At 40.8% G+C, this 14434-nt stretch overlaps 1 protein-coding gene across 4 annotated transcripts in view; it reads right to left on the bottom strand.

Moving 5' to 3' along the window:
- RAD18 (RAD18 E3 ubiquitin protein ligase) overlaps nt 1-13744 on the bottom strand; it is a 154726-nt gene extending 140982 nt beyond the window's left edge. For all 4 annotated transcript variants that reach the window (XR_006784934.1, XM_045832532.1, XM_045832530.1 and 1 more), the window contains exons 1-2: nt 13605-13744; nt 9139-9220 (exon numbers count right to left, since the gene is read on the bottom strand). Coding sequence is in view for 3 of the 4 variants with exons in the window: in XM_045832532.1 (XP_045688488.1) it covers nt 9139-9220; nt 13605-13655 (133 nt within the window). In the remaining variant the exon portion in view is untranslated. The remainder of the gene's footprint in view (nt 1-9138; nt 9221-13604) is intronic.
- Nucleotides 13745-14434: the final 690 nt, after the last annotated feature.

Below are 14434 nucleotides of genomic sequence, written 5' to 3'. Positions count from 1 at the left end.
AGGGCAGCTCATGGCGATTGGGAGAATTGTGTGAGGTCCCAAGGTGCCTATTTTGAAGGGGACTGAGGTGCCTCTGTCCTTGTACAACATTCCTTTATGTTCTTCAATATATGTCTCTATTTTTCATATTTCTTGGCTGGATACTTTCTGGACAGACCTCCTGCACTTACTGTATGCTCTGTTTAAAGCACATTACACATATTAACGCTTGTTTTAAAAAGATTTTATTTATTTATTTTTTAGAGAGTGGGGGAGGGAGGGAGAAAGTGAAGGAGAGACATTGATATGTGAGAGAAACACTGATCTCTTACATGTGCTGCAACTGGGAACTGGGCCCGCAACCCAGGCATGTGCCCTGATCAGGAATCAAACGAGCAACCTTTTGCTTTGCAGGACAACACCCAACCCACTGAGCCTCATGGGTCAGGGTGTATTAACTCTTTTGATCCTTACAGTAACCCTGAAGTTGTGACTAATATTAGCTCCACTTTACAAGAAGGAAAATGCAGCACAGGACTTAGCCTTCTTGCCCAAGGTCACGGAGCTAATAGGTGGCAAAGGCAAGTAACAGAGCCCATGGTAATGTAATTCTAATAATTATTTTAAATATTTATAATTTATGTATAAAATATACTTAGATAGTTACAGAAGTAATATTTATGATCATAGTACCAGATTGTGTGTAATGAGGCCGGTGCTCTCTTTTCCACACAGTCTTGTGTGCGTATTGTTTTGAAACACGGAAAACCAAACATCAGTCCTAAGTAGAGCAATAATTTCAGTCTACTAGTGGACTACCAAATACGTACTGGTGACCTGCAGACCAAAGTAATCTATTCTCCAGTGAGCAACAGTGTTATTCCACTCAAGTTCAAGCAGCTGAAGGGCTCTGGACCCACGTATTCCTAGGAAGCTTTATATAAATCACCTGTGACGTTTGATTTTCCACCCAAGGGCTCAACTATGAGCAGTGTAGGGGAGTAGACTAAACCAATGACATGAAGGGTAGCTTCACAGAAACATCCAGGCCTTGGTGGGGAGAAGGTATTTCTAATCTCAAACAGGATTACAGCCACCTGCTTGCTGACTTTCGCGTATCAAAAGAGCCTGGCATCCTAACAGTAAAAAGCAAATTTCTAAAACTTAAACCAACCCTTTTTGTGTGTGATTTAAGGATTTTATGAGAATAGAACCATTTCAAAAATAGTCCCAGCTAAATCAGAAAATCCAGTTCCCAATTTGAAAGAAACAGGAGGTCCTGGAAAGCTGAGAAGCCTGGCCTCGGCCTCCAGTTCCAGTGTCAGGTGACCAGCTAGCTGATAAGAGAAAAATACCCTTTCAACCAACAACCAGCACACCAGCATTTCCCAATGTGCAGTTCTGCATAGTTCTACGGCCCTTCTGCACAGCTCTCTCTCGTCCTCTCATTTCACATTGGCACCTCTTAAGGACATAAAAGAACAAAAACTCATTACTTGCCTAAAAGAACAGTATACTGCCTCTTAATTTACCCAGAGGTCATTAAATGAACATTTCATATCTTACTTTTAAAAATGAAATTAAGGTGCTTTTTATTTCAGCACAAGACTTAATGAATTTCTTGAGTCAAAATCCACATGAGGAAAAGAAATGACTGCTGATCCTTCCTTAATGTAACAGCACCCACAAGCCAACGGTTTCATTTAGCAGTACAAACCCCTATCAAGTCAGAAAAACTGTGCAAGTGTGAAGAAAATTGGTACTTGAGCATATCAGTCTACTAGTGAGAATAATTCTCACTCATGTTGTTTTATGTTTGGAGAAAGTCCATTTCCTCTCCCTCAAAATATTCTCTCTAATAGCATGAATTTGGACCAATTTAATTGACCTGTAGTCTGTCAACGCACCCCACTCAAATCTCAGCACATCTGCAAATGCAGTGTTCATTACTCACACCCAAAAAATAAGAAAAAGAAAACGGTTTAAAATAATAAATCCTGAATGTTTAAGGAGCAGTAGTTAGTGGCTAGAATTCCAAGTCACCAATTCCAGTCAATCCAGGTTGGGGGCAGAACACAGTAGTCAGATCTGGCCCCTACTACCCTCCAAGGGCTTTTGTGTCAGTAAAGGAACACTACAGACCCACAGCGATTTTTAGTCTTGAAAGAACTTGTGACAAGTGGTGTTTAGTGGAAAAGGCCTCCCGAATGAAGAGAGGTACAGAATGAAAAATAAGTGCTCAGAGAATAAATTATCATTATTAAAAGTACCCTCCACCAATTTCCTCTTAAAGAACGACATCAGTGACAACTGTGACAAAGAAGAATGGAAGTAAAGCCTAATTTTTCAGCTACGTGGAGTTCACTGAATTCATAAAAAGTAAAGCCTTTCTTCCCTAAAATGACATAATTAAAATCTATAGAAGGGACTTCCACCTGTGTCCATGAGAAAGTAACAGGGTCAGGAATTACCCTCCTTTGAGAAACAACTAAAACACTGGAGAAACAAAGGAACGACTATTTTCAGACTTTGGACAGTGGCAGAAATGACAGTTCTACCACAGCCCGAGCATGCTGCCTGCAGGCAACTGCCTGACCACAGTGCAGGGGTGAGGGCCAGACAGGGCATCAGTCTTGCTAGTTGAAGAAACAAAGGTCAGAGCTCAAGGCAATCCAGGCAGTTAAAATCTGTAGGGCAGAATACAAGAAAGAAAGAGGCTACACATATAGGAAGACCTTCAGAAATATGAATAGGGATCCACCCAATTCTGTGATTAAATGCAAATCTGCACATATACAGGGTGAAAATCCATGAGGTCAGACAAAGAACAACTTCCTTGGTAAGAACAGTAACTGAAGAGGTTTCACAGGGCTAGGAGTTCTTAAATTCTCTACCATCCAGTTTGGGCATTCAGTGAACACCCCAGAATGTCATACCTCAGTATGAGGGTAAATTATCCATAGAGAGAGGGTGATGTCAGCAAGATGGCAGAATAGGAAGCCAGACCCTCTCTTCCCCATGGAGATACCAACTGAACAATACATGAGCCAATTCCCTTTGTGAGAAATGCAGATGGCAGTTAAGATGCTCCTGCACCCCAAGTGAGTGTAAAACCAGTCACACAGGTCTAGTAGGAAATCTGTGGCATTCACTTGCTAGAGCTCCTCTGTCTGGCTCAGTACCACATGATCTGAAAGAAATTCCCAACTCCCAGCTTCTCCCTGGGGAGTGAAAGAGAAGAATGAGACATTCAGACTTCTCAGGAGACTGCCCAAGGAATTAGTTTCCGTCTTGACTGCATCTAAACACTGACAGGAAAGGGCCCCAAGTTGGGAGTCACTGAGAACAAAGACTATGGTTTAGACTAGTACACATTCATTCACCATTACCCCTCACCCAGCTAGGCACAAAGTATGCAGGAGAAACTCATGTCTCATCTTCTCTCTGGGAGAGACCAGGCATCTAATGTTCCAGCTTTAGGAAGACTGCCAGAGGGATTGGTTTCTCTCTCACCCAACTCAGAGTGCTGATGGGACCCAATATACTATAGATGCCTAGAGACTGCTGAGAACAATAAAGAGCTGGGCAGCTTGCTGCTGCTCCAGAAAATTCACAGTACATCCAACAGAGGCCAAAACAGGTCAACAGCTTTTCCTTTGGGGAGAAAGAAAAGAGGGAAGCATGCATCCAATATTTAGGCTTAGGGGCTGCCTGAGGGGCTAGCTTCTGTCTTGTTTGAGTTGAAATGCTACTGGGACCTGGCATACTCCAAATGCCTGGTGGGCCACTAGGAACATAAAAGAGCTAAGTAGCTTTCTATAGCTCCAGAGGTCCTGCGGTGCCACAGATACCAGAAGACGCAAGAGATTACAAACTAATGAAAAGAGAACCCAGCAGAATGTCTCACTGGTAATTTATACTCAAAAGACATATCCACAGAAAAGGTTTTCTTTTTTTATTTTTTCAATCATCACCACAAGACAATATTTCAGTGTTTTTTTAGAGAGAGAGGGAGGAAGGGTGGAAGGGAGGGAGGGAGGGGGAGAAAGAGAGAGAGGAAGGAAGGAAGGAAGGAAAGAAGGAAAGAAGGAAGGAAAAAAGGAAGGCGTGAGAGAGAAGCATTGACTGGCTGTCTCCCACATGAACCACGACTGGGGATTGAACCCTCAAACCAGTCATGTGCTCCAACCAGTAATTGAACCCACAACCCATCAGTGCATGAGATGGTGCCCCAAACAACCAAGCCACACCGACCAGAGTCACAGAAAAGCTTTAAGACACCCCCAGAATCTCTAGCTGGGCTGACTGGTAAAGGCCTTTCCTTACATGAAAGCAGCCTGTAAAATCTGTGGGAGGTAGCAACTGAAAAAGTAGTTTTCATTTTATTTAACTTTAATTGATTTTAATTAAAATGTAACTGTGTGGCTAGCAGCTACAGTACAAAACAATGTAGGTCTAAATATTCCAAGTAAAAACAGATATTGTCAAACTGCATTACAGGGTAAAACCCAAATATATGCTGTCTATAAAAAGCTCAATTTAAATATAAGAACACACACAAGTTAGAACTAAAAGAAGGAAAAAGTCAAACCATGCAAACACTAATCTTAAAGAAGTAGGAGTGGCTATGTAATATCAGGAAAAAAGTAGACTTCAGTGTAAAGAATATTACAAGAGGGCCATTTGATGATAACGAATCAGTAAGTTCATCAAGTAGAAAAAATAGTCATAAATATGTATGTACCTAGTAAAAGCACTTCAAAATACATAAAGCAAAAAGTGATAGAAGTGAAATAAACAAATCTACAAATATAGTGGGAGATTTCAACACTCCTCCCTCCATATTGATAAAATGTAGAAAAAGACTATAAAGATACAGAAGACTTCAGGGCACTATCAACTTGACCTAATTGATATTTAATAGACATTCTTTTCAAGTGTACATGAAACATTAACCGAGAAATACCATATGCTATGTCATAAGCTAGTCTCATTTCTTTAAACTAGAAAATGTTTAAAGAACTGGAATAAAAAGATTATGCTCTCTGACCAGAACATAGTAATAGGAAGATATCAGGAAAACTCCCAAATATTTGGAACAGACTTCTAAATAACTCATGGGCCAAGAAGAAATCACATAAAGAAATTTAAATCTTTATATTTAGAATATATTTTAAACTGAAAAAAATGAAAACATATCAAAATGTGTGGAACACAGCTAAAGCAGGGCTCAGAGGGAAATTTACAACTTTAAATGCTTACATTAGAAAAGAAGAAAAACCTAACATCAATGATCTAAGCTTCTACCTTAAGCTAGAGATATAAGAGCAAATTAAATTCAAATAAGTAAAAGGAAGGAAATAATAAAGATAAAGATATGAAAAGGACAATTAGGAAGAGTATTAAAAACTCAATGCCAATAAATCCAACAGCTTATATTAAGTGGACAAATTTCTTAAAAGGAATTCAAAGTTGTTTTAACATTCAAAAGTCAATCAATGTAATTAATCATATTATATAATAAAGGAAGTAAATCGCATAAGGATCTCCATAGGTGCAGAAAACAAACTTGACAAAATTCAACACCCATTCATTAAAAAACAAAACAAAACAAAACAAACAAAAGCCCTCTCAGCTAAATAAGAGCATAGAGGAACTGCCTCGAACTGACAAATTCAGAAAAGGTACTAAGGACATGATAAAACTTGTAACTAACATAAAATACTGAATGCTTTCCCCATAAAACTGGGAACAAGGTCCACCCACACCACTTCTACTTAACACTGCACCAGAGGCACCAGCCTGTGTAACAAGAAATATTAGGCACAGATTCGAAAGGAAGAAATAAAACCGTTTTTATTCACAGATGACATGAATGTACATGTAGAAATTCCTAAGTAATCAGCAGAAAAGATGCTGGGATTACACAGTGAATGTAGTGCCCTGGCTGACATGCCTCAGCTGGTGGGAGCATTGTCCCGTAACCAAAAGGCTGCGGGTTCCATCCCCGGTCCGGACACCTAAGATCCCCAGCTTGGGTGCCGATCCCTGGGTCCAGGAGCATACAGGAGGCAACCAATCCATGCATCTCTCTCGCATCAGTGCTTCTCTCCCTTGCTCTCTCTCCAAGAGCAATGGAAAAAATGTCCCCAGGTGAGGATAAAAAAAAAAAGTGAATTTAACAAGATCACAAGATACAAGGTTAAAATAAAAAAACTATATTTCTATGTGCAAGGCCTGTGCACTGAAAACTAAACGATGTTGTGGAGAGAAATTAAGGAAAAGCTAAAAAATGGAAGAAAATACCATGTTCCTATACTGAAGACTCAACACTATTAAGATGTCAATTCTCCCCAGATTGAGTTTTCCCCGGATTCAGTGCAATCCCAATGCACATCTCAGTAGGCTTTTTTTGTAGAAATTTGTGATCTGATTCTAAAGTTTATATGGAAATTAATGTAAAATGAAAAGATCCTGAAAGTACCCCCAAAATTTTGATAAAAACAAAGTTGGAGTATTTACAATGCCTGACTTCAAGACTTACTAAAAACTACAGAAATTAGGACAAGGTGGTGCTGGCACAAGAACAGACACATAGATCAATAGAACAGAAAAGAAGCCAGTAACAGACCTACACATGATTGCCTGCAGCCACACTGACTGGGATGGGGAGAACTCAATCAAGTGGTAGTGATGTTCAGTACCTAACTGTAGCAGTTACATGGTATATGCATTTGTCAAAACTCACTAACACCTGTACACTCCACTGGGCACTTAAAATGGATGTATTTTATTTTATATAAGTCATACCTAAATAAAGATGCTGTTAGCACATATTTAGAAACAATCCCCCAAAACTTATCATGATTATTAATAAGAATCTGGCCTAGACAAGGACCTACATCCAAAATTACTCCATCCAGCAAAGCTATCATTTAGAATGGAAGGGCAAATAAAGTGCTTCTCAGATAAGGTCAGGTTAAAGGAGATCATCATTACCAAGCCCTTATTATATGAAATTGTTAAAGGGACTTATTTAAGAAAAAGATCAAAACTATGAACAGTACAATGACAACAAACTCACAGTTATGAACAATCAAACCTAAAACAAAAACAAAAACAAACTAAGCAAACAACTAGAACAGGAACAGAATCACAGAAATGGAGATCACATGGAGGGTTATCAGTGGGGGAGTGGGTAGGGAGAGGGGGAAAAGGTACAGAGAATAAGTAGCAGAAATGGTAGGTAGAAGACAGACAAGGGGAGGTTAAGAATAGTATAGGGAATGTAGAAGCCAAAGAACTTATATGTATGTATGACCCATGGACATGAACTAAAGGGGGGGAGGGAATGTGGGTGGGAGGGGTATACAGGACACAGGGGAATGAAGGGGGGATGGGACAACTGTAATAGCATAATCAATACAATATATATTTTTTAAAAAAGTGAAAAAAAGAAAAAAAAAACTCCCAGTCTCACAGGAGAGTTCGTTGGAGAGACCCACAGAATCCTAGAATGTACACAACAAACCCGCCCACCTGGAATCAGCACCAGAAGGGTCCAATTTGCTTATGGGTAGCAGGGGAAGTGACTGAAAGGCAGCTGTGAGCCAAGCAAGTGGCCTTGTTCCCTCTCTGACCACTCCTCCACAACAGTGCCACAACACAGAGAGGTGGGTCGCCACACCCTGGCAAATATCTAAGGCTCCACCCTTTATAATGTAACAAGCACTGAGACAAAAAACATGGCCCAAATGGAAGAACAGATCAAAGCTCCAAAAATACAACTAAGCCATGAAGAGACAGCCAACCTATCAGGTGCAAAGTTCAAAACACTGGTAATCAGGATGCTCACAGAAATGGTTGAGTATAGTCACAAAATAGAGGGAAAAATGAAGGCTATGCAAAGTGAAATAAGGAAAAATATACAGGGAACCAACAGTGAAGGGAAGGAAACTGGAACGCAAATCAACAATTTGGACCAGAAGGAAGAAATAAACATTCAAAAAAAAGAATCTGGCCTAGAAAGGAAACTAACATTTATTGAGGGCCTATACTGTGTCAGACAGTGGGCCCTGCATATTTAATTCTCGTGACCACTGGCTAAGGTAAAATTGCTCACCAGAATTTTTACCCTTTGAAGAAATACTGGGCATCTGCACACTCATCAGCCAACTAAGTGGGAAGTGCAAGGGTCAAGCCCAAGCGCATCGCTAATGAATGACCAAGTTGCCACCACCACCATCCTCTTATGTCTTCCCTACAAAAACTCTTCCACCAAAGCTTACTGCCCACCAAACCCATTTTTTAAAAGAAAATTGTTGAGTTTTTCTAACTTTCCAAGAAAAATCAATCTGAAAATAGAGGACAGAGCCCTGACCGGTGTGACTCAGTTGGTTGCGCACCATCCTGCAAAGTAAAAGGTCACAGGTTTGATTCCTAGTCAGGACACATGCCTGGGTTGTGAGTTTGGTCACAAAGGAGAGGCTACCAACCAATTTTTTTTTCCTCACATCAATGTTTTTCTCCCTCTCTTTTTCCCTCTCTTCCCCTCTCTCTCACAAAAAGAAAAAATAAAGAAAATAGGGGCAGAAGGATCATGAACTTAAATAATCCATATACTGGATAGCCAGCTCCTGAACAAGGACAGGCTCACCCCTATGTGTTAAATGCCTCAAGTGTAAAAAAATACCCCCATACTAGACTCAGAAAGAAAAGTACTAGGAGATTCTAATATAAGAGTCTGACCAGCTAGTTCAGTGATAAAACAATAAGACTCTTCAGTGGTACAATTCCCCCACTGGGATTTTCATACTTTGAAACTCTACACAAACCACTACTTAGTTGAACCACCTATCTGTTATCCTGCTAAAAACAAAAATTCTGAACTTTAACATCTAAAAGTGCTTGGCAAATAAAAAGCCACATATCGTGGCCAGAGTCATTATTGCTATAAATGTTATAAAAGACATAAAAATATCCAAAAGAGAGTGGTAGAAAATATAAGAGCCTCTGTAAAAACTTCTGCATTCAAGAGGAAACGGTGGAAAAGACCTTCTGAAAACTTCAAGATGCAGCTAAAAGTAGAAATAAATGTGTACTTATCTTTGGTATCAAATCAATACCACCTCACTAGTTCACAGAAACAGCAGTACTTACAGTTATGTGAGCACTGAGGGATCATCATGGCGATGTTGAAATATTCAAAGCAAATTCCGCACCGCAGCAAATCGTCTACTGTCTGAAACGTAAACACACATGTATACGTATCAGAAAGATACCAAGATCAGAATGGCTGGCACAGAACTCTTTCTCCATACCCTAAAAAAATAGTAATTTATAATACTTTTCTCAAATATACAAACTCAAATGAAAAATCCACATAAATTGCAGGGGACTTGAATGAGAGGAAAACCTCCCCTATATGACTCTTACACATTCAAATCTCACGTTACCCGAAACACTTTAGATGGACAAAGCTGACACTGTATAGATTCCTATGCAATATTGTTACCCCTTCACAAAAGGGCCACTCTGTTCCTGCTCCACTTCCCAAGTGTTTCCACCTCTTACTCCAAGCTGCCTCCTCTTCAGACCCTGCCCCCTGGCCTGCAGTCACTGCTAGGTGAAGGGTACCAGTAGCCAGTCAGCACACAGGTTAAAAACCAAATCAGAGAATATTAAAGCCAAGCATTAGAAATTATCTAATTAAAACCCCTACTTCATGAATGAGGAAATGTGTATCCAGAGCAGGCACAAGTGGGGCATGAGACCAGCCAGAACTAAACTTCCCGTCACCCTTGTGGCAGCTGCGTGGTTGTACAGTGCAGCCAGATGCAGAAGCCCTGCAGACACTGGAGCCAGTGATAGTGCAGGGATGTGAAGAGGACAATCTGGAAAGTCAGACAGACGCGTGCCAACCTGGAAAGCAACTGACAGAAAAGGATCTATTCTCAAAACCCCAAATCTTTTAAATCATTTAAAGTAAAATGTTATTCCTTTCCACAGAATACTGAGAAGATATTTAAGAGAAGACAAAAAAGGTAGCTCTCTTATGCACTGATATGGAAAGATTGCCAAAATAAGTGCAAAAAGACAATACATACGGTGGGCTACCTTTTGCTTAAAAGGGAGGGGAAATAAGAATGTATTATATTTTTATCTTGTATATAAATAGGTATAAAGACATCCTGACAAGAAACCTAAAAAGGTAACAAATAATGGTCACAGAGGTTCGGAAAGGGACAAAGTTGGGAGGCAGACTTTAGCTTTTAATTTCATGTATTTTTTGAACTATATGAGCATATTATCTAAATTTTAAAATACAAACAAGAAAAGACTAATGTCATTTAATAACCCATATGATGAAATATTATGTAGCCATTTTAAAAAGTGCTTTCATACAAAAATGCCATGGGAAAATGTTCTTGTTTTAATGAAACTTTCCCAAAAAATCAGAGAACAAATCTACAATACATAATAATGGAACTATGTAGTTGAATCCATAGCAATCCTACGAAGTCTATAGCATCTGTACCCCAGTTTTATAGACTAAGACTACAGAGCTTAAAAGCAGTTGGATCAAACCCAAGAAACTGACTCCAAAGTGACCCCAAATTTTAAATGCATATACTCACTGCGGATACGTGCTGCACGAGCACGCACGTGGTCAACGAAGGAAATGAGAGAAAGCGTCAAACAGTGGTTATCTCGGGATGATAGGGTCTTGGGCAACTTTCACTTACTCCTTTCTCTCACCCTGAATTTTAATTTTTTTCTACTATATCCACATACATTTATAAACTATCAAAGCTAGGAATTTTTGTTATGGTTAAACCAGGGAAAAAAACATTGAAATAACAAAAATCTTCCATTATTTTTTAAGATTTATTTATTTTTAGAGAGAAGAGGAAGGGAGGGAGAAAGATGGAGAGAAACATCAATGTGAGAGAGAAATATCACTCAGCTGCCACTGAGGACTGAACCCGTAGGCACGTGCCCTGACCGGAATGAAGTGACCTTTTGTTGTGCAGAACAACGCCCATCAAACTAAGCCCCATCAAACTAAGCCATGTCCGTCAGGGCTCTTCCATTATTTTGCATGATAAGCTACCACTGACACAAAAGGCAAGAGGATTGTATTGAAAATCAATTAAGAGCAGAGGTAGAGCTGGAAGCCCGAGTCCTGGCATCTAGTGTCTTATACTTCCTTCAGTGTAACCATCCTCTTCTGGTGGAGGAGTGGTTCTGACCCATCTGCTGAGCGAGATCTGTGCAAGGTGACACCACAGCAGATGAGCTATAAAATTCTCGAACGAATTTCCAGTCAGGCCATTTCAAGACAGTCATGCATGCCAACACGTGCTTGTTGACCCAAACAGGAAGTGGTAAGGTGAGCGTCCCAGGATTTTTTTAACTTAGAGAGAGTGCAAGGGAGAAGGAGGGAATGGGTGAAAAGACAATAATGAAAGCACAAGTTCTTAAGTTTTGGGAAGTCACAGATTCCTTTAAGAAAATGGATGAAAACTATGGACTCTCTTCTCATATGAGCATACAGACAAAAATTTTATAAATAATTCAGACACCAAAGTCTTTCCATGGGCACTAGATTAAGAACCATGGATATGGGGACAGATTTCCATATAAGAAAGAACTTCAAACAGAGCTATTTCTAGGAGCAGCTAAATAAGGGTCCAGCAGAAGTAAGGCCTGCTTGTGTGGCTGGTAGGGTAATAACATGGGTGTCACAGTTTAGTTTTAATTTGAACATTTCACCTAAAATGTCACATGGTGTGCTTGAGTGTGATATTGTTATGTTACAGAATTACATGCTTATGATTTTGTAATAAAAGATTGTGTCATAAAAAAGGGATGTTGTCTGTGCCGGCCCCTGCATTTGTTCCTGGAGGAATTCAAGCAAATACCAAATGAGAAGTTGGCAGAATACATTATAAAAGGGATTAAAACAGTGGATGGGGCTGGCTTTCCAACCTTATGATTTCATGATTCTAATATGGGTTCAATCAGCTCTATCACTGAACACTCACTCTCTGGTGCTGGACCCTCCGTTTAGTGCTGTGGTGAGATATCAAAGCCACAGAAGACATGGAACCTGCCTCTAAAGAACACGGTGGGAGTTGTAAGAATATATAAAATATGCTTCCATCTACAAACAGGTAGCTTTATAAATTACAGAGTTTTCACTTCCTTTATCCAGTTCAATCTTCACAACAACAAATAAAAAGGAGTTGAAAAGTTAACATATGTTACATGCTAATAATAAGACATATCAATTGAATGCTTACCTTCCAGATACCTTCAATCAATTGGCAAATAATTTCTGAGCACCCACCATGTGCCACACATTGTGTTAAGTACAGTAAGTCAGACAGGATCCCTGTCCATACATGTCAACTCGTTTAACCAACCCTATACAGTTTCTCTTTGCTTCCAGTTTAGAGTCAAGGAAATTCATGCTCAGAGCTTTAGTAACTCACTCAAGGTCACCCAGGTAAATGAGAGGCAGAGACCAGATTCAACCTGAGACCATCAGTGCTCTTCTCCACTGCCAAGGACACCACAACTTCAAAACCATAGCTTTCCTCGATCCGTTCCACAGTGACAGCTGTCACCATGGGGCTCTCTCTCAAGTCCCCAAGAACTACAGATGACACTGATGATATCAGGAAGAGTAAGGTCTCATGATTACTTTAACTTTCCACAAGTTCCCTTCCCTTAATCCTCAAAGTCAGCCTTTTGAGTCAGTGGGACAGAGACCATAATCCCCAAGCTAACAAAACTGAGGAAGAGAATGAGGTGATCTTGCCCACAAAACTGAAATGATCACATTGCAAGGAGAAACACCAAGCAACTGATTCTTAGCACAGGAAAATGTATTTGCTCTTCACTAAATACAGCTGAAATACAGGGCTCCCTGCTACTGGTAAGTGGAAACCGAAACGCCTTGCCAAAAACCAAAGTAGCCTCAAAGTCAATGTTATTTAAACGAAGTAATTCAATTAAGTGAAAGGCTGGCTAGTGCTGAGACTTTAAACAAAGAGAGTTCTGATCTTTTTGTTTAAAAGGGAGACATGCACAACTGTTAGGAGTTAGGACAGTTAAGGAGAGCAAACCAGCACTTGGCTTACTGAGGATAGTAAGAACAAATAAAACAGAATGTAAAGGAAACCATATGCTTCCCTAAGTGATCAAATAAATGCTTTTTTGATGCAAGGTCTACCCGAAATCATGTCCAGTGACATTTTGGGAAATCCTCAAATAATGTGCTGCGAGCGTTTACATAATGCTTAGCACACAGTAAACCCTTAGAAAGGGTTAGTTGTCCCCGTCGTTTTCACCGTTCACAGTAACTTTTTTCTCGAGGTCACTGTTGTCGTTGTGGCTAAACTGCAGAGTAGCCGGTTCAGTAAGACCGCCAGCCTCAGTTCACCATAAGGGGCCGAGGCCCCAGGAAACTGCGGCCCAGAGACACGCGGATGGTAACTTGCAGAGCTGAGCCGGGGGCACCCGGGGCCAAGCTGGCCGCCTCCGCCGCCAGGTCCTCCGAGGGCGGGGCCGGTTACCCACAGATACCTGGGCATCCCCAACCTCCCCGAAGCACTCACCTTCAAGACTTCCAGGCCCGGAGGCCACCGAGGTTCGACTAGAGAGTTCATGGCTACTCCTGGGGGCTCCACTGCCCACTGACCTCCCGCGCTCCACTGCCACTCGAAATTCCCCGCGCTACTGCGTTACCGCCGCAGTCCGCGACGCGCGGGCTTCATGCGCGGTGCCTGCCGGGAATTGTAGTACCTGGGCAGAGCGCAGCCAAAGATGCTATTACTGCGCACGCGCCAGACGTGTACACCTTTTGTAGCAGAAGTCAAGCGGTTAAAGGTCCACATCCGGTTTTGTATCAGACCTTTAATAAATAAGTGCATGTTGAATGTTGGGAAAAGACAGCCAGGTATCAAACCAAATCCATACGTTACCAAACCTACCAAGGTCTCGGCTAATGTCTTCTTTAAGTTGCTCTCCCTGATTGCTATAATCATCTGTCCCGGCCCTGAGCAGAGGTTTTCATATCTATTATTTCATTGAATCCTATCACGATGTTGGGAGGTAGGCATCATCATTATCAGTTTACATAAAAGGAATCTTCTGCTCAAAAAATTGAGCCCTGGGTGGTGTGGTTCAGTGGGTTGTATGCCGGCATGTGAACCAGAGGGTTGCTGGTTGGATTCCCAGTCAGGGCACATGTCTGGGTTGTGGGTCAGGTCCCCAGTTGGGGGAGGGGGTTAGGAAGATGTGCAAAAGGCAACCCATCATATATCTCTCACATATGGATATTTCTCTCCCTCACTTTCCCTCTCTCTGAAAATAAATGAATAAAATCTTTTAAAAAATTGAATAGGGCTTTCCTGAGTCACAGAGTATCATTGCCCCGATTATACAA

This window comes from Phyllostomus hastatus, unplaced genomic scaffold (genome assembly GCF_019186645.2).
Source record: "Phyllostomus hastatus isolate PE091 unplaced genomic scaffold, TTU_PhHast_1.1 phas_contig_16, whole genome shotgun sequence".
Lineage (NCBI taxonomy): Eukaryota > Metazoa > Chordata > Mammalia > Chiroptera > Phyllostomidae > Phyllostomus > Phyllostomus hastatus.
Note: the sequence above shows the minus strand (reverse complement) of the source record. Positions and strands in the feature narration are given on the sequence as shown.